Source organism: Rhipicephalus sanguineus, chromosome 1 (genome assembly GCF_013339695.2).
Source record: "Rhipicephalus sanguineus isolate Rsan-2018 chromosome 1, BIME_Rsan_1.4, whole genome shotgun sequence".
Lineage (NCBI taxonomy): Eukaryota > Metazoa > Arthropoda > Arachnida > Ixodida > Ixodidae > Rhipicephalus > Rhipicephalus sanguineus.
In genome coordinates, this window is record NC_051176.1 from 107,149,085 (window position 1) to 107,174,866 (window position 25,782).

At 40.2% G+C, this 25,782-nt stretch overlaps 1 protein-coding gene across 2 annotated transcripts; it reads right to left on the reverse strand.

Annotated features, from left to right (window-relative positions):
* Positions 1–706: 706 nt before the first annotated feature.
* LOC119395195 (ubiquitin-associated domain-containing protein 1) lies at positions 707–25,782 on the reverse strand. 2 transcript variants are annotated; one of them, XM_037662475.2, is made up of 10 exons: positions 25,365–25,781; positions 25,130–25,191; positions 24,947–25,054; positions 24,685–24,787; positions 20,270–20,378; positions 17,098–17,228; positions 14,984–15,096; positions 14,789–14,875; positions 4,812–4,950; positions 707–3,885 (listed from the first exon to the last, which is right to left on the reverse strand). In XM_037662475.2, the coding sequence occupies exons 1-10, from the start codon at positions 25,618–25,620 to the stop codon at positions 3,743–3,745; spliced, it is 1,251 nt and encodes a 416-aa protein (XP_037518403.1). In that variant the 5' UTR covers positions 25,621–25,781; the 3' UTR covers positions 707–3,742. The 2 variants fall into 2 exon arrangements, with proteins under 2 accessions (XP_037518403.1, XP_037518408.1); XM_037662480.2 differs by lacking the exon at positions 24,947–25,054 and having other exon boundaries at positions 25,365–25,782.

Consider the following 25,782-nt stretch of genomic DNA (forward strand, 5'->3'; position numbering starts at 1 on the left):
GACGCTTCTTTAGCCGAAATTCACTGTGTATATCTCATCTTACTTTGGCACTGTGGAAGATTCTACAAGGACTACATTGTGTCTTGTAATCAAACACGTCTTAGTGCTGCATAAAACTTAAACTTGCTCCATGAGGTTTAACACAGAAAATGAAAAATGACAAGAGTCTGCAGCACGCCTCGTCTTACTGCATCACTTCGCCTTCCTAGCTCATGAAAGCTTTGCATACATCGATTGGTACAGTGTATGTGATGATCTTTTCAAACATGGAAGTGCTTTTTCTCAAAGTCTCACAGAGACCTCCACTGCAATGATGCAACAGAAATTACCTATGTCATCACCTAACATGGTGGCCCCTGACCTGCCTAGACCTATATGCTTGAGGACATATAAGTAGTCTTTTCTAACCCAATTGCCTACTCTGCGGGAAACAAACGATGTCTTCGCTGTTTGTAAACCTTTAACTCAGTGGTGTTCTTGAGACTGCTTGGTACTTCATATTGAGGTATGACAGTTTGTCCTATTGTCCCACACAAGCAACTCACGTTGTCACTGCAACGAAATGGTGGCGTTACAAAAACAGTTCTCTCTTTTTTTTTTCACATCGCAGTAGCTTTTTGACAGCCTCAGGAAATTGGTGATTTTGAAGGTGAAAACAGCACCCTCTGCAAGTGCCACATGCATTCCAAATAGAACAATTTTCCAATTCTGCCAAGTGTGCAGTTTATTTTTCCAGCAAAGATCTAGAAGATGCTGCTTTTTTGCAAGAATTAAAAAAAGCAACGACAGCAGATGCACTGCAAATTTGGGCTCCTGCACCATCTAAAACCATTCAGTACCAAAAAGCTAAAATGGTTACATATCAGAATTTTTGGATAAGCAATGTCAGCAAAACTGATCAACAAATAACATTTTAGTATGAGACTTGCAATGTATTTCTATGTTTTACATCAAAAAGTAGCTCTGCCATGTGGCATGCACAACTACACGGGTTCCAGCTAACTTTCTGTAGCAGGACTACTGCATAAAACAAAATTTTCATTTATTTATAGGAAAGCAGTAATGATAGGATGACAAAGTGATTGTATAGACCCCAATTCTTCTGCCATTTTTTTCTTCTTAGGCACAAGCATGTTTTAAAAGTTTTGTTCAATTTTATTCTACAATCTTGTTTTTGTTAATTACAGCTATTTTATCACATAGAACTCACACAAAACATGGAACTTGTATGCCTAAATAGCATTGTGCTTTCTTTCCTGCAGTGAATAAAATTTTGATTTCAATAACTTTTTCAGAAAAAAAAAGTAATGTAACTCACATAATGTGGCTATTTTCCTTCATCGTTTGGGAAAGAGGTAACATATCCTGCATGTATGAGGTTCTCATGGCTAAAATTCACTATGTATTTCATGAGGTGCTTGACAATAATCCATTTCTCAGTCAGGAGCAATTGCTTTATTGACAGTAAAGAATTCAACGAAGCATCAGAACCAATAGTTGGGCAAGTTGGTGCAGATCCATCTTGAACATAAAAAAACAGTGCAAGAAAAAACGAAGACTAGTAAAGAACAACAAACACGGGCACTGACAGCGCCTGTGTTTGTTGTTCTGCTAGTTAACATTCTGCTGCCCAGCATATATAGCAGAATGTTGGCTTACAGTTTGGGTGCACTGAAGAGAGTCCGCCAACTGGACAACACAAATGCCATTGCTCTTGTGTCTGTGTTTGCATGTCTTACTTTCTTCCAGGAATAATAAGCAGGAGCATGGCATCTGACTCAGCTAGCAAGCTTAGCACTTTGCTTGGCACACACGGGGGGAGGGGGGATCAAATCACCCCCCACACCCATGTGTGTGCACTGGAATCGCACCACAAGTAAGTGAACTTATTTCATGAATCACGCTGACAAACCTTCTCTCCCCCGTGTCATCCTTCCCTGCGTAGTTTCCAGCATACTCGTCGGGACGAAAGAGAAAAAGAGCTTAAAGCGTGCAACAAATTACTGTAACCCTGTTCGTACTTGATGGATTAGAAAAAGTTTTGTGGCAATCAATTCGTGAGCGAGCGAACTTTACTACTGAGGTCATACCATTACTACTTAAAAATGTGTTTTCCTTAATCTGGTCCTCTTTAATCTGAAGCTTCATTGGCAGAATTCTGTATATTTGCTTTCTGGTGATACAGCTGTGCATCAAGTATGGAAACATTTCAGTAGTGCTTTTTTTGGTTTCTTTACAGCTGAGACTTTGAGATAACTGAAGTGTGGCATAAAACATTTAAGAGATAAGAAATGAAAAACATACGTAGGAGCTAGGAAAAAAATTTCAATTTTACCGACATTTCGAGATGTCAGAGTTCAAAGTTAACGAGGGCTTACTGAGCAACAAAGTACACCTATGCATATACTTTCTGGTAAAACTCCCCATTTACACGCTTGTAAATTTACACATTGAAGCTTTGTTAACTCTTGATTTTGAACACATCAAACTATTTATTATAAAGCACGAAAAATACATTTTCTATACATAACAGGCAGAAAATATCATCACAGAAGCAACTGTAGCCTAAGTTGAAGCAAACAATCAAACATCTTAGCAATCACGAAAATAAGATGAGAGTGCCAAAAGGCACAATTAAATAGTGCATCAGACAAAGGACACAGAGAAGCCAAGGCAACTGCCAGTGATCTCACAGGTCGCGGTATAGAATCGCAGTCGTGGCGGCCACACATCAATGGAGGCCCGTGCGCTTAGGTTTAGGCGCACGTTAAATTACCCTAGGTGGTCAAAATTTCCGAAGCCCTCCACTATGGAATCTCTCATAATCATATTATGTCTTTGGGACATAAAACCCCAACAATTATTGAATGTCAGTGATCAAAATTTTTATAAAATGACCCCGAATAAAGTAATGTATGTTTCAATCTGTAGTGAAGGTAATAACTAACAACAGTTTAAACGAGTACTGACACGATTTTGAGTCATCACAAAAGGGACATTTTTGGTTTCCTTGGTATGCAGTGTCAACGATGTCCACAGACCGGAGTCGGAGAACACGTATAAAATATTTTAATTTGACTTTGAAGTTTTCGTCGCTGAGCATCTGCAAGCCAGCCACAGTGCAATGGACATTATCCTGACGAGTCAAGACAGTTCCCCCGAGTTTGCAAGTTCTGCATCCTGCATGCAGCCTATATCGTAGAAATCACTGTCAGGGTCACTGGACAACAATTCACTTATCGTTGTTTATGTGCACCACGGGCAGATGACGGATTTGCCGCTAGTACGTCGCAAGTTTCTGTATTCCTGTGACGTCACACTGCTATGAAACGTCACCGAGAAGCCGCCCCCTCGATATCGAAACCGAAAGGGTCTTTTAAGGTAGTGATAAATAAAATATATAAGATGCATTCCCAGACACCACAATACTCGTTTTAGGTTTCTCGACACCAGTATTTTTATTTAGAGCATCGATCCGAAAATTTTTAAAATTCATGTCAGTACTCCTTTAAGTAACGAATATTTTTTCAACCTTTTTGCTGATGTTAGTTTTTTATGTATGTGAGCCGTGCCTTCTTTTTGCCCATTCCAGAGATGCGTGCGAGACTCAACACGTGGTACGTTATCATAAAAACACCAAACTTAACTTAAATGCCAGACAGTTACATGCTGCTTTAGTTCATTTCCCTAAATATCCCTCCTTAAATGTGAATTAAATCCTCATTACATACAATAGCCATGCTCACATCACTAAGGGCCTCACAAGTTGCACAGAGTGTTTCTCAGCGTGGTAGATACGGAATATCTGGCTTAGAATCGGTGCAGTGTCTGAGTCATTCAGCCAGCGAGAGGCACAGCCAGGATTTTCCAACATTTGGAGCAGGGCTGTAATACAAAAAAAACAAAAACAAGACAATTTTGCATCAATACAATGAAATGGGCATTTAAGCCCTCACCACACAAGAAGATCCATCGGGAATTCTGATCTTTCTTAGACATAGGCTACTATTTCAGAACAAAAGAAACCTAAACTAAAAAAACAAAGGCATGCATATATGAGGCATATTTCAATATTCTCAACTTTCTTTCCTTTTCTTTTTTTTTTGTTGCACAGCATTTGCCCGAGTGCCTGCTGAGCCCTTTTCATCAGAAGGCCTTTCTTTGGAATTAATTTAAGAGATACCTTATGAGCTAAGTGGCTAGTTTTCTTCTGCACACTTTTTCTGATGAAATGTGCGACTGCGACCAATATCGAGGTTCACGGCATGGCAGTGCTGCTTATCAAAAGTGTCCAGCCACTCAGCTCACTACCGTTTCTTATTTCTTTGGTGAGGGTGTGGCCTTGGGGGAGGTGTGTACCATACCTACAAAGGCCACACAGTCTTTGTAATGCCACTAACTGGTATTCCCTGTATGCACTACACCTCAGTGGTGGCTGCGAGGGCCAGTTGTGCTGCGGCTACATGCGTTCATCTCGTAAGACAACAAACCACCTGTGGTGGATGCCTTAACTCCCTCCCTGTTCAGGTAAACTCACTGCACTGGTCTTCACTGTTGCTGTGTTTACGTTTCAATAAACTAATCTTATTTTACTACTTTACAAGTTCTTCTGACTGCTCAATTCTCAGGTCCATTTCTTCGGTCCCTCGGAGTCCGGCAACTTGGTTGGCAGCTGTATTTACTGTTCCTTAGGCAGGGGTGTGCTCCATTTTGTGGTTTTCCATTATCATAACATGCCATTAAATTGTGTTTACAACTAAGCAACCCAAAGCACCAGCATAATCACAAACAACAAAAACCTTTCTACTCACCGAGAAGTGTCTTTGGCGAACAGAGGCCCAGCTGCACCACGGGGTTACTGACGATGGACCTGTATATAGCACTGCTAGTGTCAAGGCCCACTTGTAAATCCACAGGCTTAGGTCGGCGGTCACCTAGTAGCCACTCACACTGCACAAAAGGAGAGCAAAAAATTGCAGATGACATTACATCAAATCCCCTTGATACTGTAACAAATGGATGAAGTCAAGCTGATAAAATGCTTCAAATATGAACATGAACCATACTGACCACTCACTCCTTCTGTTTACACTCAAGAAAATGATTAAGCAATAATGCAACAACACAAGTTGAGGTAACAGCCTGCGCCGACTCTTGAATTGAACCTATTGTCGTGAAGCAGCATAATATGATCATCTTTCATTTTACACAGTGCCTGAACTGATGAATGCTGCAATCACCCCAAATATCAATTTATATGCACTGCTTTTGCACTGCAGTTCAAGGGCAACTAAAGGCAGTTTTACATATTTTTGTTCACTTGCTTCCAAAAATTTATATCAGATTTTCGATACGTTTTTTAGGTTTTATGTTCATCTGTGTATGTGTTTCTCAACAAATGAAGGTTTCAGTTTCAATAATTCTTTTATTGCTTCCTTGTACAAGAACAAAAGGATCTTGGGACTAAAGGCATAGTGCCTGACAGAGGACCCGACACCCTTGTACACAGTTTGTACAGCACTCATATTTGCACAGTAATATATCAATAAATATTGATTTAAAAAAAAACAGCTTTCACGGTTTGAAAAAGACCGTTTGTGCTTTCTGGACTCCCAAGGACATAATTACATAAGACAATTATGAGCGAGGTGCCCGCTACACTACATTGGCTGTAGTATGTGCTACTGGAACCACGTGATGCCTTTGTCACATCACTGCCACCATGGGTCAGCTACTAGTGTCTGGCAAATTAGAGGTGGACAAAAAGACACCTGCACGCAAAGCAATTGGCACACGTCTCCATGTGAAATTTCTCCTGTGTGCAAACAGGAAGCATGGATTGGAGATGGGAGTACAGTTTCTGCAAAGAATTGTACCAAAAAGACTATTTCGGCCCAGTGCATATACATTCAGGTTGCCATTCATACCCTTCACAACAGAGCTTGTTATGTGGTTTCATATTTGCCTTTCTGACATGGCTAATGATGCACCGTTGAAGGTGCGTATGTGTACACCAGAGGAGATCATAATGAAAGGAGTCCAGGGTTGGTATAACAATGCTATTCCTTTCAGTCTATTCTATAGCTTTCTTGTCTTCCAATGCTATCAGCTGGTTGACACTGGTAATAACGTTAGTGGGACATCACCCAGGCCACTATCAAAATACAACAGGGACAAGTGTTGGAATAAAACCAGTGCATTAATGCTAGCCCTTGGTTAAGTTCCCACAAAGCCATACATCAGATTTGTGCCATAACTTCTTTGTTGTTCTATTGTGTGGAAGGCACTGCAAATATTGGACAAATTCACTTTTTTTTTTCAGGCAAATTTGGCAAAGCCAACAGAAATATGATGTCATTAACCAATCACATGCATATACTACTGGCCCATGGTTCACAGCAGTTAATTCCAGCGCCAATGGATTTGCCAACCACCTGCTTCTATTTGTGTGCTTCATCAATAACTTAGCTCATCAATAAGTAGCTCAGGACCCCAGGGAAAGTGTGTGATCGGAACCTACATGACATGGTCTACAAAGCACACCTGATATTGGAGTTCACTTTAGCATCCATTAAAGAAAAACTCCTCTTTTAGGACATTTTATATGTGAATATAAGCTTATGAAACCTCAGCTCCTAATAAATTCCAATGTGCTAATTAATTAGAATATGTATGCGATTTCCTGGTGCAGGAGGTACTTCTCAAGACACTCAAACTTTCCTGTTTTTTTTGTTTGTTTGATGGTGGCTTAGGTACATAACCTTAAGTCAAATAAAGAGCACTGGTGTACAGATATTGTGATTTGGAATTCACAGTATGTGCAATGCACCAAGAATGAAAGACTTAAAGCAATCAGGAGCAAAGCTGTCAACAAATTGTTTTATTTCACTCTACAAGAGTCCACATTTTCAACAAAAGTCAGAATTACACGAGTACCTGAAGTAAAACCTGAGTTACTGTTCCTGTAAAACTAAGAAATCATTAAAATTTGGCTCTTTAAGAAAAGATGACGAAACTTCGACATCACATCACATAAGCACACATAAGCCGCATCACATAAGCACAATCATATACCATTTAGTGTGCGCTACAAGGCAAAAATAATCTAAGAGGGAAGAAACTTATGTCACACCCTTAAGTGCAAAATGCAATTCTACACATAACACCTACGCATTTTTAAAAATTTATCTATTTTAGCAATCCCTTGAAAGCCCAACTATAGTCGTTATGAACTTACCTCTCTAAGAAAACAGAACTGTATACGTTAAGAGAAGCGAGGCAATAGCACACTCCTCGAGATTTTCAACACCTTAAAATCAGATTTAGGAAACATTCTTTAGGACACCCGCACATTTCATATTGTCTAAAGTCCATCAAAATGTTTATACATGTTAAAAATGTAACTGGTATCATGTTATGGTCCACACTGCATTCATGTTACATGAATAGCATAGCAAGCAGTGCCATAGCAGACATCCTTGCATTGCATCGTGGCCTCAGAAGCAGAAGTGTGTGGCACAGCAAGTCATGGCTTATGTGACATGACTGTTAAACCAACCAGTTTTTGTAATTGTAATAATGCAAAAGCGTTTCTTGGCTAGGGTGGTGTAAGTGCGAACCCAGTTGGCACCTGCAAAAGCCATGTCCAGAAATAAAGCATGTGACTTCTGCCACCGGAATTGATGCCCAGCTGGCATTGCTGCAGCGACACTTGGCGCGTGCTCCACTATGCCACAGCAACCACCTGCAGCCATGGCTTAATGGAGGGGAGTCCCCGCAGCAGACTGCAGTACCCTTCCGTGCTTGGGGATCCTCTGCCACTTTCTTCACTATATAATAAGGAGCATACATATAGGATATAACCTCTTTTCCTTGCTTACGGTAACATTCAAATGCACATGAAAGAAAATGCACTATTAATGTAAGGATTCCTTTTACTTGATTTTATTTCTTTATCATCCCACACTTAAAATATGGCAGATCCCATGGTACGGAAAACAACGTACTTGCCAACCTAGGGACCTCGAAAATTGGGAGGTTCACAAAACGAGAAGGGGGGGGGGGGACAAAAAGAAAACGCACTCATTTTTATTTCTGGCTTCTCAGGGCCGCAGTAAAGTCATAAACAGGTCTGAATGGTTGCAGTAAAGCTTTTAGATGCCGGCGATCATACCGGTGCGCGTAATCATAGCGCGTGTGTGTAATTACAGACACACGCAGAACAAAATCTGCTACGACCCGTTAAATATAAGTAGCCTTTTCCCACACTTAGCACACTTTGCTGCATAACATTGTACGGTGACGAAGCTAACATTGCGTGCACTGCAGTGTGATGCTATGACAACTTCCTTGTCGAGATAAAGAGAACATGCCAGACCGTAAGTAATCAAGGCTACACACAAATGTGGCGGCCTCCCCTCCCCTTGCATCAGTGAGCAGGAGGGAACATCCCGCAGAAAGCTGTTCTAGTTCCTCAAGGCCAGAAAATTTTCAGAACCGTTGTCATTTGTTATTTTCATTTCGGGTGGCTGTTAACCAGGAGATTTATGGCCGCGCCCGTACAGTCAAGAGGGCTGGTCATTAATCGGGAGTCTCCTTGCAAATCGAGAGAGTTGGCAGGTATGAAACAAAGTGCTGCTCAGACCACTGACAAAGCATAATTAACTGACAAAGCACTGACAAAGAAATGATTAGAAGAGACTCGTTAAATTTTCAAGCCCAACATTCTAACAGGATGAGATAACTCTACTCAACATAACAATCCTGTGAACAGATAGTGAATTTAGGGATCGTTCATATACTTCTTCAGTAATGTGGCCAGGTACACCGCAAAGAATAACATTTTTTTTGATAACTTTAAGCACAGATTTCCCTAAAATATTCTGCAGGCAGAGTTTTTGCAGGCTAAGCAATCCAGAAAAAAGGGTGCATCAGAAAGCGTGCTTAAAAAAAAAGTGTTCGCATCTATTGTAAAAGTGCCAGGAAGTCAGATTAGGATGAAATCTTGCAGGAAAGAATATGGGTTGGATTGCATCTCATTCTAGAGGGAAATCATGACATCCTGGGTTAATTATGGAGGCTACAAGAAATGATCAAAGGCTCAAGAACCATAAATAGCACCCACCGGGATGTTTGAGATGATTTCTGCAAGAGAACTAAACACTTGACCATAACAAAAGCCTTCAGAGAACAAAGTGGGTACTTATAATAAGTATGGGTTTGTTTGAAGGTAACTCTTTTTGGTTTGAAGCAAAGTATAATAATTAGTATCGAATGATTTCAGAGCAAATTTGAATGGTAGTGGGGTGCTAGTTATAAGTGGTAAAATACATTACATTTTAAAATTTGCCTTACTTAGCCTGTATAACACACTCTTAAACTTAAAAAAATTCGGAGCCCTTCCCCTATCAGAAAATGGGGGCAAGCGAAGCTTGGCATGTGCACGCCTGACATACTATTTTTCTTTCTTTCTATCACATGGCGCAATGCTCCCTCCCAACTTTTTCCTTCCTCCATGCCGGGAATGAACCTCTTTCCAAACTGACATGACCCCCTAACAACGGTCAGCCGAAGAGCACGGATGAAAGCGCGCCGGGTTAACTATCATCTGCTACCGCCACGTATTTGAATGGCTGCCATGACAGACACTGGCATCACAAAGTGTTTTCTGGCTGTTTTAGGTCAGCAATCAGCATGCAAGCTTTCTCATTTCTTCCAATGCATGCTAGTGTTCTATCATCATGCTTAGAGGCCCGAGATATCAATTAAGTCAGCAGTTTCTTACTTCTTTTGTTACTGAAAGTGCGTGGCCGGGATCGGCATTTTTCTGTTTAAGAGAGATTTTGCGCTTACCGCAGCTCCATTCATGGTCAAATATTGCAGAAAGTCCCCATATTATCGTCCCGACTTTTCGTAGTAGCATTTGGCGTCCTTACTTGCCTAGTTTCTCAAGAAAAAAACTAGAAAAATGGTCTGTGTCTGTGCTTCACAAACACCCTCAACCAGTTCATGTACTCCAATCTCAAAGGCGATACTTTACCTCCATGCAAATGCACAGATGTTCGAAAAAATGACAGAATTTGCATAAGATCTGATAATTATGGTTTGAATCCTTCAGCATTACGCTTAATATTTGCCACCTTGTGGGATTCCGCAGAACTGATTTGCAATAATATGGGTCTATGTTCTTCGAGTTGTTGATGAATTTGCCCTCATGTTGCCAATTGCTAGCTTCCTGGTTAGCCCAACTGGTAAAGTGACCAGCCCGGAAAGGCGTTGGTCCTTGGTTTGATCCTTAGACGAGGACGAATTTTTCGGCAACTAACAAGTTTTCTTTCTGAGAAATCCATATGGATTTCCTTGTGGCTTCGTGCTACAAACAGGTGTTTCATGATTTCCCTTTCTTAATATAGTCAACCGTGTTATTTGTTAAGAAAAAGGCTGCTCAACTACCTTTTTCTGTGATCGATACGCTGAATTTGAGTGCTATGCCTAATTTGGCATTTCCATGGCAGTAAGGCATAGCCTTCAATATAGTGGACTCGTCAGACACCTTTCTTGTGCTCCTGCAGCAGGCTGAAGACTCTAAAATCCTCGTGAAGTGCTTGCCAATGGTTCAACAGTATGCACTCTAGTGTGTCCCAACCAATCACCACAGAAGATAGGTAAAACGCTCGGAAAAAAATACAATTCTGCATGACGCCTCCACGTTCCTATGGACATATTCTGGCCGGCATGCCCTCTCAACAAACTTTGCCACCAGGAGAAAGCACGGCGCTGCATGTTTTGAAAAAGGTCCATTGGACCTTCACCCCTTGCTTAGCAGCACAACACTTCTGTTGCTAGAGGCAACAATGAAAGGCAACAGTGAAAAGTGGCAATGTGAAATGACAAGTGACCTCGATAAAAGATCAGAGTGCCATATCAGAAAAGGCTGAATGCTGACAAGCCCACAATCAAGAGGGCGTCAGTTATTATAAAATGGTGCATACAAATACGCATGTGACCGGCGCACGTTCGAGGGTCATATTGCTGTACACTCGCCGGCGCTGGGTTTTTCGTGAACTATGCCGCCGTCACCACCAAAATCTGTAGCTCATAAAAGCTCCGCTTAAAAATTAATCGGGGTGCACGTTATATGCACTTAACCATGAAGTGTAGCTTCGCAGCAGCGTGAATTTTCCCTGAATAGGCGGTTTCACGGCATAGCGACTCCACACTGCAGTGAAACCACCTTTAGAGGCAGGTTACATAGGGTAAAATACATTTATTCGTTCGTTTTGAATACATCGAAATTTCGGAAATTCTAAGTTTTGTCGAAGCGAATTCAAATACTGTAATACTAGTTCGACTATTCAAAGCACCCCAATATTTGCACAAGCCAAGCCTAATAATAAGTCAACATGACTTAAAAAGGAGTACTGACACGATTTTGAAGTGCAGCAAAACGGACGTTCTTGGTTTCCTCGTCATGTAGTGTTAACGCTCTCCCCACACCGCATTCGGGAAACACGTATAAATATTTAAAGTTTGATTTTAAAGTTTTCATCTCCCAGCATCTGCAAGGCAGCTTCACCGCATGGATAGCCCTATGACGTTTCAAGTCAGCTCACTTGGTTTGCGAAATCTAGGTTCTGCATGCAGCCTAAATCACAGAAATCACTGTCGGAGGCACTGGACGACAGTTCATTCATCATGAACCACGTTCGACTGACAGCAAAGGACAGCAGGTGCATATCTCGTGGGTTGCAGTCTGCCCGTGACGTCACGGGCCGACTTGACACGTCACTATGAAGCCGCCCTCTCGAAACCGAAACCGAAACTGCTGGTTGAAAGAAGCGGTATCAAAAATATATGCAATGCATCCCCAGGCACCACGACACTCTTTTTAGGGTTCTCGACACCCGTGCTTTCATTTAGAGCAACAACCCCAAAAATTTTAAAATTCATGTCAGTACTCCTTTAAAATATGGGAAGCAACAAAAATTGGTCAATCGCAATGATCGAAGCATCTTGCATAGATCCTGGAAGGACTAAAACAATACTTCTACTATTAAAATTAAAAATAACCTTGGAATGAAACCTTGCAGGAAGTGAAGAGGGTACTGCACAGCATATGTGATCGACTCTGACCGCCTACCACTTTTTAATGTGCATCTAAAACTGAACGATATCGTATATATCATAGTCATCACCCAACACCAGGAGTAGCAAGCCAGGTGATAAACCTGGCTAACGTCTCCAGGAATATCATTAAAGGTTGTTATTTCACTATATAACTGAACATACAAGCACTTTTGTGTTCTGCCTCCATTCAATGGCGACCACTATGAATAGGACAAAACCCACAACCTCGAGCTCTGTAATGCAACGTCGTTGACACTAAGCTACCAAAAAGGGTAAAAAAAAAAATTTTATTTAAGGGCCAGCTAGATAAGCCCGTTAAAAAGTTGAAATTAACTAACAAGCTATACTACTTATAAGCATGCAAACATTTTCAGCTCAAACTTTCAGCAGGCACTGCTAAATCCCTGCACATGCTGATGTGGGCATTGAAAAATGCGTCATGAAATTGTAGATATGCAGCACATTTAACAGAATGGGGTGCACATAGCAGCAGCAGAGGCAGGGGAGATCACATGAGCAGTGTACGTAGTAGGAATGAAATAAGTGTCCAGAGGCGACAGTGCATCATGAGAGTAGCATACTAAGTAGGCCCTCTATAATTCAAACTCGAGGGGAACCCAGAATTTTGTATAAATTATCAGAAGTTCTCATAAATATGACTCGGGGCAACATACCAACGTGTTGTAATGTTTATTGTTTCTCAGGGCGACAGCAATGTCATAGACTGCTGTGCATGACTTCCAGGAATGTTTTAGATGTCAGCGATCATACTGGTACTCGTTATTATACAGTGCATGTAATTAAGAGACAAAATGTGCCATGACAACTGATAGCCCCTCCCCAATTTTAGTACGCTTTCCCGCATGACACCAATGACACCAATGTACTGGGGCGAAAGTGACTCAAGAAGCATTCGCCACGCGATAGACCAAGGCCCGACTGTCTCGGCTCTTTCTTTTTTTCGTTTTTCTCCCTCAGTCAACATGCAGTTGTTGGTGCACGCAGTTTGGCTAGTGTGGCCGCTTTGTAGGCAGGCAATCGGTTTCATTTGCGAAGGTTAGTGACATAAAAACGTGAATGTTCAGCCATAAGCGACAAACAGAGCAGATATTTTCAGGCACGGACAAGCAAAAAGTATGGATTAATCATGGCGAAAAGACACACTGCAAAATTTTGTGACGAGTACAAAAGAATGAGTGAACAACACAAGATAGGCTAGTCCTGTCCTGTGTTATTTACTCTTTCTTTTCTCCTCATCACGAAATTTTACGCAGTATCTTTTCACCATGTATGATCCCCAGCCCACCCAACTTTGCATCCTGCTATGAATTAACCAAATTTATTCAATGAAGCAGTCTGCATTTAGTGGCCTTAAAATACACTGAAAACATAGCGGGCCAACCAAAAATTTGAAGTTTGTATGAATTATTGAGAGTCTACAGTATTTACTAAGAAAGTCAGGCAGTTTCGCTTGTCGCTGATAAATAACTCAACACATCTGCTAATGGATTTCTTTCTTCATTTTATTTTACATTTTCACAAATCCAATCCCAACTTCCCTAATCTGAACTAGGCAGCTAAGCCCAGTTTTCAGGGAGGTTTATTTCCCCCATGGGATTCTCTAGCAGGCCATGCTAGAACACATTATAGCGCTGCTTCACAAAAAAACATACATGGAACAAACACTTGAGAAAGACGAGTATGGTGATGTGGGCTTGTTGGTTTATCATATTTTAAGGTGTTGAGCACCAAAGAAGGCCAGGGACATAAGGAGGAATGCACACATACACACAGGAACATACACACACACCTGTGCCAGTGTGTGTGTGTATGTTCCTCCTTTTGACCCTTTGCTTTTTTTAGTGCTGAAACTTGAGAACGAGTGCTAAAGCCTAGGTTTAGGAAAATGAGCATGGTGCTGGACAAGTTGGTAAATGTGCATCTTCACAAAAAAACCAAAGAGATGAAAAAGAACAGCACCAACTTTCAACTTGAAATTCAACCATCCTCGGCACTTCATGGCATCCTCACCTGTACTGCCCGTTTGAAAGAAATAAAGCAGGAGAGCTCGTTATATAGATATACAACTGTCAAATGCTGGTTTTCTTGAGTGATTCAAATACATGAAGCGAGTGAATATGCGACGTGCGCTGTCGTGACGACGTAGTCAAACCACCTTTTGGAGGACGTCACAGCAAATACCACAGCAAACGACACATGCAAACTGCATGCCCAACAAATCCCTTCTGTCTCCTCTCTATCTCTTGCCTCCAGTACTTCACGGAGCTACTTGCAGTAAGATACTTAAGATGTTAAAACAGTCACTGCTAAAAAATGATTATTAGCCTAAAAATGCTGAATGCACACTTTCACTGCGGCACCCCATCGTGTTGTGTTGTCTGTTACAGTAAGAACAAAATATCAAAAATATGTGATAGGGCATATTTGTTTTTTCTCTTCTGGAAGTATGCTGAGAATGTGTAACAGAACATGCCTCAATGTTGCTAGATTGTCTGCAGAGCATCTATTTACAAACAAAATCCTATATCCCCACTATGAGTTACTTCTAGTCAATTAATGCGCAGCTGAACTATAATCTGGGCCAATTCTGCATGTCCTTCCGCAGTCGAATTAACTGAAATAAACAAAACTGAGCACATACCGCAGCTTCTTGGCTGTTACTATGGATCCGAAGGGCATCCAGGATTGCAGTTTCGGAAAAACCCATCTCTTTAAGATTGCTCATGGCCTGAAAGGATGCGGACAAAAAAAAGAATAGGCTCAAGTGACTCTATGGTAAATTTTAGAGAGAAAACAAAAATTCAGTTTTGACACACTTGTGTTACTCATCTTGTACCTTTTTATTGGGCTTGAAGTCTTTCCGTTTGTACTCTTGAAAGCACTCGAGCATTGCACCCACAATTCCTTTTTGCTCGGCTTCTGTACTACAATTTGATACTTCTGCATTCACTGAAAATAAAAGAACCATTGTCACAAATAAGTTCTCAACCAAACAAGCATAGTTCATAGAATAACAGTTCACAGTGCAAAATAAAGTGGGCAAATTTGCCGCGAAAAATGACCTCACAACAATATGATACAATAAAACAGCCTGTATTTCTCGTAACACAGAGGACCAAAGAAAACTCCATTATTTGTGGCCGTAAGAACATAATGAAGGCATTAAAAAATATGACACACATGTATGCTACAAAAGCTATAGATCAATTAACTCAGTACTTTAATACCATAATAAGGGGCGATGAAGGACTCATTTGTATAGCATTCAGTTTAAAACAAAACTGCTCTAGCAAGCCAGGATGCTCACTTGCTCATACTCCATTTCATACATAGCGTGTAACATCGTGGAAGCTATGGAAGCAGTCTGCAGCAAAAGAAAAAAAAGAGAATAAAATGAGTCAGCCCATTTCACGTAAAGGCATAGTGGTTCAAAGCAAGCACTAAGTGGTAACTGTTACAAAGGGACAGGGCCCAAATCTCAGTATGGCAAAGTTTGCTTTTTTTTCCTTTATCGTTTTTTTTTCATAAGAATCATTAGTTAGAAGTTCTTCACTTTCCATACATGCCTGTAGAGGACGCCATCGTATCAGCAGTCAAAATACTACCCAGAATTTTGTGGGTCTTCTTGTTCGGGAAGTGTGCCTTAGACTAACGTTGACAATAAGCTGCCTGCATTGGCTTGAAAACGTCACAGAATCGATCTCCGAATATAAAAGAGGAAATGATGCATTTCTGACCGAAAGAGGAGGAGCCATTTTCTTTGTGTCTGCTGTCCATACAGCACAAAACTGAACACAAAGTAAGACAGGTAATAACGTAAGAACCTTTCAGCATTGGAGCATTAAACTTGTATAAACTTTGCCGACTAAGAAAAGCAGTAACAAGATCCTAATTATTACTTTTGTGTTTACACTAGTTTCAATTTTATTGCAGTGAGAAGCATTGTTCGCTAGTACTTTTCCAGTAGCAAGTAGCACCACATTACACTATTTAGCCTTAGCAGTGTTGCACGCCATGTATGCAATGAGGTATAAGTGATAACATAGGTAGTGCTTGAAATATAGTTAGTGCCTGCTCCAAACAGCTAAGGCACCTACTTGAGCATGAGGAGGACGTACTACAACTCCTATGCAACAACAGAACACTGTTGCTGAAGGTTGTGCCATTGCAATGACCATGAGAGTCCCTGCACCACTTGTGATTGTGATAAAGCTGAACTTCAGTTGATCACTCGGTATTACGAACAAAAAAAATGTGTCAATATGCAGCTCACATTAATGCTCCATGCTCTCGATATTCTGCCTTGACAATCAAAACACATATGTACATTGATTTAGTCAGAATGGTCAGGGAGCATCTTTGAAGCCAGTGGAAAAATATGCACTTGTGATGGAATTTCTAAAAGAAAGCCACACAAGTAAACTAAAATTATGTTATAGGGTTTAATATCTTGAAATTACACATTGGATAGCAAGAGATGTTGTAGTGTAGGATTGTGCATTATTCTTGACCCCCTGGAGTTCTTCAACATGTACCCAAGAATTTTCGCATTCGACACCTATTTGACTATGGACACAATGCCCAGAAATTGAACCTCACGATCTCGTTCCCAGTAGTAGAATGCCACAGTTACTGAGCCATTGCAATGGTTGAAAGCTGTGGTGACCATAACCGGCTATATATGTGCAAACTCGGGAAGTAATGACTATGAATATAATTTTAGCTTCCAGTGTCACCCACATCAGTACGGCAAGCCCCATAAGCATGGCAGCCATATTCGGATGACTGAGACAGTGAGCACAGCTACAAAGCAGATGAACATGTTTCTAGTATGTACTGACAGTAAAGAGAGCCCAAGCATGGCGAATAACAGATAGAAGGACAGAAAACTGATGATGACACTTTCATAAAAAGAGAGACATTGATAATGTTACAAATTTTCCAACTAACTGTGCTTATCTGCACTAGCTTGAGCAGTGGCACCAGCAGAAATATCTTCTGCGGAAGTTTCAGAGCAAGCATCTTTTTCCTGCCTGCAGCCCTTGGCTAGCAGCCAATCCATTGCTGTCATTGGACACATCCTAGAAACATGCAAAAGAAAGTACAATCTATAGAGTAAACATGCAACAGGCGGTGACAAATTATTCATTTATATATACATGATACTTTTGACAAAACCGAACCCCATATTTGACAATGCTGAGACAAAAAATAAAATCCTTATCAAAAGCCCATGACTACGAAAATAACAGAAGCTCTACAACAGGACTTGAAAATAAGTACAGCACTAAAAAGCCCGTTTCAAAATAAATGAACATAACATCTTTTGAAATCAATGCAATATGAACAATAAAGAAACAACAATTAATTTGGACTCAGTTAATTATATCCACATGGATGTATGCTCTTCATACACATAAGGTGCATCAGCCAGCATGTTCTTTCGAAAAAGGAAGATGCATTGTATAACATGTATCTGCAATAAACGTAGAGGGCAAACAGCCTTGTTCCTACAATGAAATGTATTTATCAAACTTCGATGTTATGCACACAAACATGCTAATCAAGAATGACACTCATGAAATAGTGCTTGCGAAGGTAGACCTTGCAAATGCTTACACAAAGAGACTGGAGCAGCAAGCAAGGACTCAAAACATAACAAGTCTGTTGAGACAGATAAAGCACTGTTTCAAAACTCAATTTTTGTCAATTTCATATATATGCTAATTTTATACTCTACAAGTGCAATGATAAACACATCCTTAAAGAAGCCTTGCGAAAAGTTTTAAACATACTAAAAAAAACATTGCCAAACTATGGTCAAGACTCCTGTAAACATGTGAGCCAAATATTATTGCACTGTGTGTGGAAGGGAATTTACAATGTATCAGAAACAGGCAAAGGTCACTTGCTATCTCCTTCGCAATGTCGTCACCAACTATGCAACAAGCGGACATGACCGGTATTGGCCGACTTCATGATAGGCTTGCCTGCAAATTATCTCGAAGTCTATGTGTTGGGTCCACTTATATACAGTAGACTCTCAGTAAACGGAAATCTCTTAATCGTAATTGCTGCTTAAATGGAACTGCCTCTAATATGGTTGGTCTTGTACTTGAACTCTGAAACCCGGTTGATCTCTCAGTACATGGAACTCCTGTTAAATGGAACATATTTTCCTGGTCTCTTCAGGTTTTGTTTAATGAGAGTCTACTGTGTTACATAACGGATTCTAAAAGCTTTTGCAGCAGGAGATGCATGAAACAACAGAGTTCAATAGTAAAGTTATTCTACAATAACTTATGTGTGGAGTTGACCTTGGTGCCCTCAAGATGTGTAGTTATCGACTTTGGAGTTACACTGCAATGAAGCAGGCTAGGCACACACACAGACTCTCATGCTACTATCACTACACATGCTACTATGCATGCTACTAGCATCTGGACCAAGCCTGGTCATGTTTCCACCACATTCTCCTGAACCCCTTGGCATTTTCTATTTTTTCTGGTTATTTGTCCTTCTACTTATCTTCTCTTTCTATCTTTTTTTTTTCCTATGTCATTTCGTGACACTTAGCTATACAGTTGAATTTGTATAAGAAATTCTAATTTACACAATATTGTAAGTCAGGGCAGCACACTATCTCATGCTGCATGTGGAAGCCACTACACCTGCCATTTTCAGGAGTGCATGTGTATGTGCATGTGTATGTGATAGCTTACTAAATACTGCACAATGCGAGTAAGGGTGATTTTTTTTAACAGCAAAGCTGTTTAAGCTGTCGGTAACTTGTGCACAGTCGTAAAAAACTATCATCATCATGAACCAGCACCCGCTCTCTCCATTCTCTTTACAGTGAAGCTGTTTAAGCTATCAGTAACTTGTGCTCCGTCGTGCAAAACTCCTCAGGTGGGTATGCGCCACAGAAATCGGGTAAGCCCCACTACCATGTACAGCAGGTGCGAGTGTCAAATGAAAACAAACACGTCAAAAAGAGAGAGAGAAAAAGCGATAGAAAGAAAGAGGAAGAGATAAATAGAGAGAAATGAAGGGAATAAAGACATAAAAAAGGCAATAAAGACATAAAAAGATAGAAAGACAGAGAAAGACATAGAAAGGGAGAGAAAGAGATTAAAAGAAACAGACACAAAAAAGAGATAGAAAAAACAGAGAGCAAGACAGAAAGAGAAAGAAAGAGAGAAATAAAGAGAAACAAAGAGAGAGAGAAGCAGAGAAAGAAAGGGCAGAAAGAGAAATAAAGATAGAAAGAGCGAGAAAGAAAGAAATAGAAAGAAACAGATACAAAAAATAGATATAAGAAACAGAGAGAAAGAGAAAGAAAGAGAAGAAAATACAGAGAGACAAGGAAGGCCACCCAGCTGCACTCTTGCTTCAGGCTTGGCACCACTAGTGCGAAGCTGTCACAATTTTTTTTTACATAAACTTTACAAGTCATCAAGAGTTTAACAAACAATCATGTGGCAAGAAGAAAACATAGCTGAACACAATGACTGACGCTCGTCAATGTAAATACCTAACAAAAAAGAATGGATGTGCTATTCTGGGAGGACTTTTGAGGTTATATATATATATATATTTTTTTTTTTTTTTCAAATTAAAAGTGTACAGCTTGGAACCATGCCTCGAGTATGAAAGATATGGCATAAAGGTCTTACATACCACATATGTTGACGTGTAAACTTAAGTGCAAAGGCAGTAGGTTGGATATGCTATTCGCAGGTTATAAATTATTTTTATATCGAAGCTCAGTACATATCCAATGTGTGCTACAATAATCCATTTTATTTTTATTAAACTGTCTTTCAAAATGCATTAATTTTTGATGAGTATAAACAAGGTACAGATGTCACCTAGTTGATTGTACATAATTTGGTTTAATTTTGGCAGCTGCAAAGGAGGTCTTAATTTAATTGCATATACATATTATGTTCAATGTGTCCCAGGGTACTGACCCATTTCTGAACTTCCCCTAGACTGCAAAAAATTATGTTGAGCCCATTCAGTGAAATCTACTGACCATAAACATGTAAAGCATGGTGCAGCATAATGCAAAAGCATGCTTGCAGCTCTTCATACCAAAATGCCCCAGAGCCACACTTACTTGTTTTCTCTCAGTGCTTGGATTGCTTGTTGCTCCTCAAATCCCATTTCCAACAGCTTTTTCAATGCTGCTTCATCGATTTCAGGTTCACTCTTCTCCATAAGCTTGCCTTGAGTAAAATCACAATGTCCAAAGTTAAATGTAACTGCAAAATGTGTCTGCAGACAGTCTACACAATAGCAATATATGCCTGTTATTTTTTTTACAATGTCACAGACGCACTGTTACAATGCATCAACCGTGGTGACAGACGATAACCGGCCATGAACAATGCCTCTATAGTGTTACCGAAAAGAAACAAGCATAAGTTTAAAGTTTCCGCAAGACAACCAAAAAAAATTCACAGCATATCCACGGGTGAATGATGAAGAGCTTGGGCGAAGCTCCTGAAGCAATCATGAATACACCGTGAAATCTTCCGTGGTTTCGCCTAGCAGTAATCAAAGCGATAGCCCAGTACATCATCAAAGACGTGACAAACACTGTATATATTTATGCAAGAAATTTTATTAATCGTAAGTGGTAGCTAGACGTGGCTTCTGTTCCCCCTTCATTATAACGGCTTTATGGTCGGTGAAGTGAGGATCGGTGATGGATCGTAGTGGGATGTTTGCAAAGACGAAGTAGTGGGCAGTTTGCAAAGGATCGGTGATGGGTCGTAGTGGGATGTTTGCAAAGACGAAGTAGTGGGCAGTTTGCAAAGGTGGTTACGCCGGACAACGGAGATGTGACAAGGTTAGACTAAGAGGAGCTTCGCCCCTAAAAAATGTAAACTGCCCAAATTGTTCACGAAGACCACGTCGTCATCATCGATAACTAATGTATCGTGGAGCACTTTAATCATTATTCTCACAGTGCACCTTCAAGTTCTGATACCGTTGTAAACTCTAATCGCATGCCATGTGACGCAAACTCTGATATTGCATCACAACCAGAAGTGGTATCAATGTTACTGAACTTTAAATTTAAGTCATCTCCAGGACCAGATAACATACCGAATGCATCTCTGTGCAGGTATGCTGAAGCATAAGCCCCCTTCCTTGTAATCATTCATTGTTCCTTGTTATCGCAAACTACTCTTCCTGCAGACTGGCTAACTGCACGTGTCATTGCCATTCTGAAAAAGGGCGACGCAGCCCAGGTAACCAATTATCGCCTTATTTCAATAATGTCTGCACGTCGTAAGTTAGTTGAACATATTACAGCTAATGAAATAACCAAGTTTCTAAATTATAATAATGTACTTTCTCCTCACCAGCATGGTTTTCGCAAAGGGTATCTACTGTAACACAAATAACGAAAATTATTCACTACTTTGCTAGTACTCTTGACAAGTCAAGTCAAGTTGACGTAATATTTTTGGACTATAAGAGAGCGTTTGACCTTGTTCCTCACAGTAAACTCATAGAAAAACTGCAGTCGATCAACCTTCCAGCATACATTATTAACTGGGCAGCAGCTTATCTGCCCAATCCCAAGCAGTTCGTATCAATTGGTAATTACTCTTCTAATGAATTTTCAGTAACCTCTAGAGTTCCCCAGCATAGTGTTTTAGGTCCTTTACTATTTCTAATATACATAAATGACATCGTTAATGATTTTTGTCCCCCTATTCAAGTTATAAACTATTGTATAGTAATGATTATATATTGTTTAACGAAGTTTGTTCCCATAATTATTAATTAATGCTTAACTCTAACCTTCAAAACATCTTGTTGTGGTGCAGGCGGTGGGGCATAGAAATGAACAAGGAAAAACTGTTTATGTGTCTATAACAAAAAAAAAATTAATAAGATGTCATTTGTTTATAACCTTGGATCTACACCGCTCACCAAAGTAAACCAATATAAATATCTTAGAATCCCGATAACCAATGACCTAAGCTGTAATAACCATATTTCTAACGTATGTAACTCTTCCTTCATGAAACTTTGTATTCTCAGGCACAAACTAAAGCACGCTCCTCATGATACTAGACTGTTGGCCTACACTTCACTCATCCGACCGAAACTCGACTATGCATGCATCGTGTGGGATCCCTATACAAAAACTAACATTAATGCTCTAGAGGTGATACAGCGCAGAGCAGTATGGTTAATTTTTTCTAAATGTAGAACAAGTGACTCTCCCACTAGCCTAATGAAACAACATAATATTCAGACACTTCAGTTTCGTAGGAAAATACACAGGTTAAAATTTCTTTTCCAACTTAAAAACAACTGTTTGTCTCTCAACCTACAGGCTTATGTGACACCACTTGCAGCGCACCGAGCACGGCATCATCACGATCTTTCTTTAACAGCATATAACACCACAGCTGGCCTCTTTAAATGTTTCGTCTTTATGCGCACTATAACAGATTGGAATAACCTGCAGTTATCACAACTAATAAGTACAGATTCCATTGAACACATATTTATTTAATGTTATCACCATTGTCATGTTGACAAATCCTTTATTCCTTATTTTTAGTGTTACTATTTTATGTATTTCAAATGCACCTGCTGCCTTCATTCTTGCAAGAATATAAGAAAATGTTCATGTGTACGCAATCTGTTCCTTAGTACCATTATCTCTTTCTGATGTTATTGTAATTCATATTTCTTCGGTGTATTTTAAACTTATCTTATATAGCTGTGGCATTTTTTTCGTTTCTTTCTGATAGCTATTCATGCATGTGTATGTATTCATGAATTGCCCTCCTGCTTGGAGCTAATTAGGGTCTGCAGTATTTTATAAATGAAAAAAAAAATAATAATAATAGTTGTGGATGGATTAAAATGTACAAGAAAGGTAAAGTAAATCCAGTTGAGTTATATGATTCTAAACAAGTTTCTTTTTTTGCACTGAGAACAACAATGGGGCCGTTGAACACAAAACAAAGTCTTCTCAATACGTATACAAAGAAAACTTTGTCAGAAGACTGTCTAATTTTGAAAAAATAGCAAACAGAATATGAGATACAAAAGTGCGGCATATTTCTTCATCACAAATTCACTAGGGCAGCTATTCGTGTTGAAATCATAGTGTACACGAAGGACAAGGATGCAGTGAAGTTAACAAAAAGGCACTGACTCACAATTGTTTATTTTTGGAAAAGACAGCGTATATATACTTAGATATCTACATTGGGTATACGCGGAATGAATCACGGAAGTTAAGAGAAACACAAAACCCCACGTGGCATTTATGAAAGCAAATTCTTTGTCACTGATTACGACAGATGGCTCACTAATGCTCACATCTGCACACTTTTTCATATGGGAAGCCTCGGTTATTTCATGTGCTAGCTTCACTACAGTGGCCAGGTGATCTTCAAGATACAACGCACTACTTGCAGCTAACTGCAGTGCATGAGTCAGTAGCTCCAGGCTACAGTCATGACATCTTGTAACTACTGGGTTTGGCATCCAGTGACTGAGAGTGCAAAGTCCCTACACATATGGCTTTATACCAAAGAACAGGTCTGGGGCACTGCTGCTTGCAAGCAAGCATACTGAGCAAACCACTGGCACTTGTGCCTTCACAGAGCATGTTTCTGGTGGTGTTGCACAAATGATCTTGAATACAGCACATGCCATCTAAAATGTAGCCACTCTAGAGGTATCAGGATCAATACACAGCAGCTCCACCAAGTGCAACAAGTTATTCCCATTGATGAAAAACGACGAGTGGTCCGACAAGGCACTGCAGCCTTATCCAATGGCACAGGCTCTCTTGCGCTTATGGCACAGGTCTTTGTCGTTCTCTCCGAAGTACGAAAAACGCAAGGGGGCACACATCTGCTCTATTACACATCGAAAACAACAAGTTCAGTCTGGAGCTGGCTGCCAAACCACTCTAAACAATGGGATCGAGGTAATGTGGTATCCCACGAATCTTAATGAGAACTAACAGACAATCAAGCCAAGGAAAGTATAGGGATGTTATTTGTAGTAATTATATTTGTATAATTATGATATAAATAAATAATATTTATATCATAATTACTATTAATAAACATCATTTATACTTTCATTGCCTTGATTGTCTGTTAGTTCTCATTAACGTTGTGCCTGACAAAGATAAACAAGGCCCCTTAAATTTCCCTTCTTCCGTTCATATCTCACAAACGCATTTTTATACACTCCTGACAATGGTATCTGTATCAGTGCACCTCAAGCAAATAAAGCTTTCATGCTTTACAGCATATGATACAAGAAATTATCAATACTCATGCAATATTGCAAGACCACTGCAAAAAGCTCTTGCACTTTAATTGTCTCTCCTCTGTAAATGGCAATAAAGCTGTATCCCTAAGCAATAAGAGCTTCCTGTGCTACAAATTGCTGCCTCATGATGATGCCAGAGGGTAAAACACTCGAACACAACGCTTATGCGCAAAAATGCATAGAGAAGTAACACAATGAACTCACTCTGTAAATTCTTGAAGATGTTTTCAATGTCTGGATGGTGACGAAGCAGCTTCTCGGACAGCTCCACAAGAGAAACCAATATTCTTCTCAGCTCAGTGTGAAACTGCAACAGGCCCACAAAGGAGGCAGCGCATGTAGAAACGTCGCAAAGCACTCGGAAGCTATGACAAAAATGTTTGCCGTGTTAGTCAACGTTCATCCGTTCTGTGAACCGTGTGATGGCACTGCTACACCGAAAGAACCAAGCAAGTTAGCAACTTACATCAGGAACTAGATGTACATCCATGGCAGGTTTATCGAAGTTCTTGCGTTCAAGATTCGCCGTCGCTAAATCGATGGCAGCTTTGTCCGGAACTGTCTGCTTCTGACCCTGTTACGAGTGTTACATAGAACGCGTGAATAAAACAATGCGCATAAACTGATGAAACGGGAAGAAACAAATTACCTCACATGACTTGTTCGCATTTACAGAAAACGTGGAACTACGTTTCAGGAGCAGCAGTTCATCTGCGCGCAGAAAAAAAAAAAAAAAATTAGAGGGGGGTTATAAATACATTCGTTAAATAAACGCACATGTGTTAACTACTGCGCAGAAGAACGCAACGTCCTGCTGCAGCGTGAAAGCATGCACACTGCACGAAATTTCCGAAGTCAAAGCGCGTCAGTTTAGGAAGACTCACCTCCATCGCGGATCTTTTCCTCCCTGACAGAACTTTGATCACACAGCGGCCTCGCCTGGGAAACGGATACTAGCTTGTAGTAATCGGAAAGCTTTATGCAGTCCAACGGGTTGCAGAAATGACTGAGAGACATTTGCTTCAGTTTTTCCACCGTGTACTCCGGCAATATCTCAACAGTCCACTCAACACCAGTGCTGCTCATAACGCTGATCTTCATCTCGCAAGCACCACTGAGCCTTGTGCTTAAGTATAACATATCTCAAACTATGAAGACATATGCACTTAGAAGAACTCTGGACGCAGTTTTTCATGCGATAGCGAGTGCATTTCCGAAGCAACCAAATAAGAACAAGGCAAAAATAAACATCAGCTGTTAGCGACACACACGCCTTAAAGCAGCCGAAGTGTGAAGCACTGC

Coding starts and splice junctions, on each gene's coding strand:
- LOC119395195 (XM_037662475.2), bottom strand. CDS start 25,620: ATGTTATACTTAAGCACAAGGCTCAGTGGTGCTTGCGAGATGAAGATC. Junction 25,055..25,129: donor ATGCGAACAAGTCATGTGAG/GTAATTTGTTTC, acceptor CACTCGTAACAG/GGTCAGAAGCAGACAGTTCC. Junction 14,876..14,983: donor ACTTCAAGCCCAATAAAAAG/GTACAAGATGAG, acceptor GCATCCTTTCAG/GCCATGAGCAATCTTAAAGA.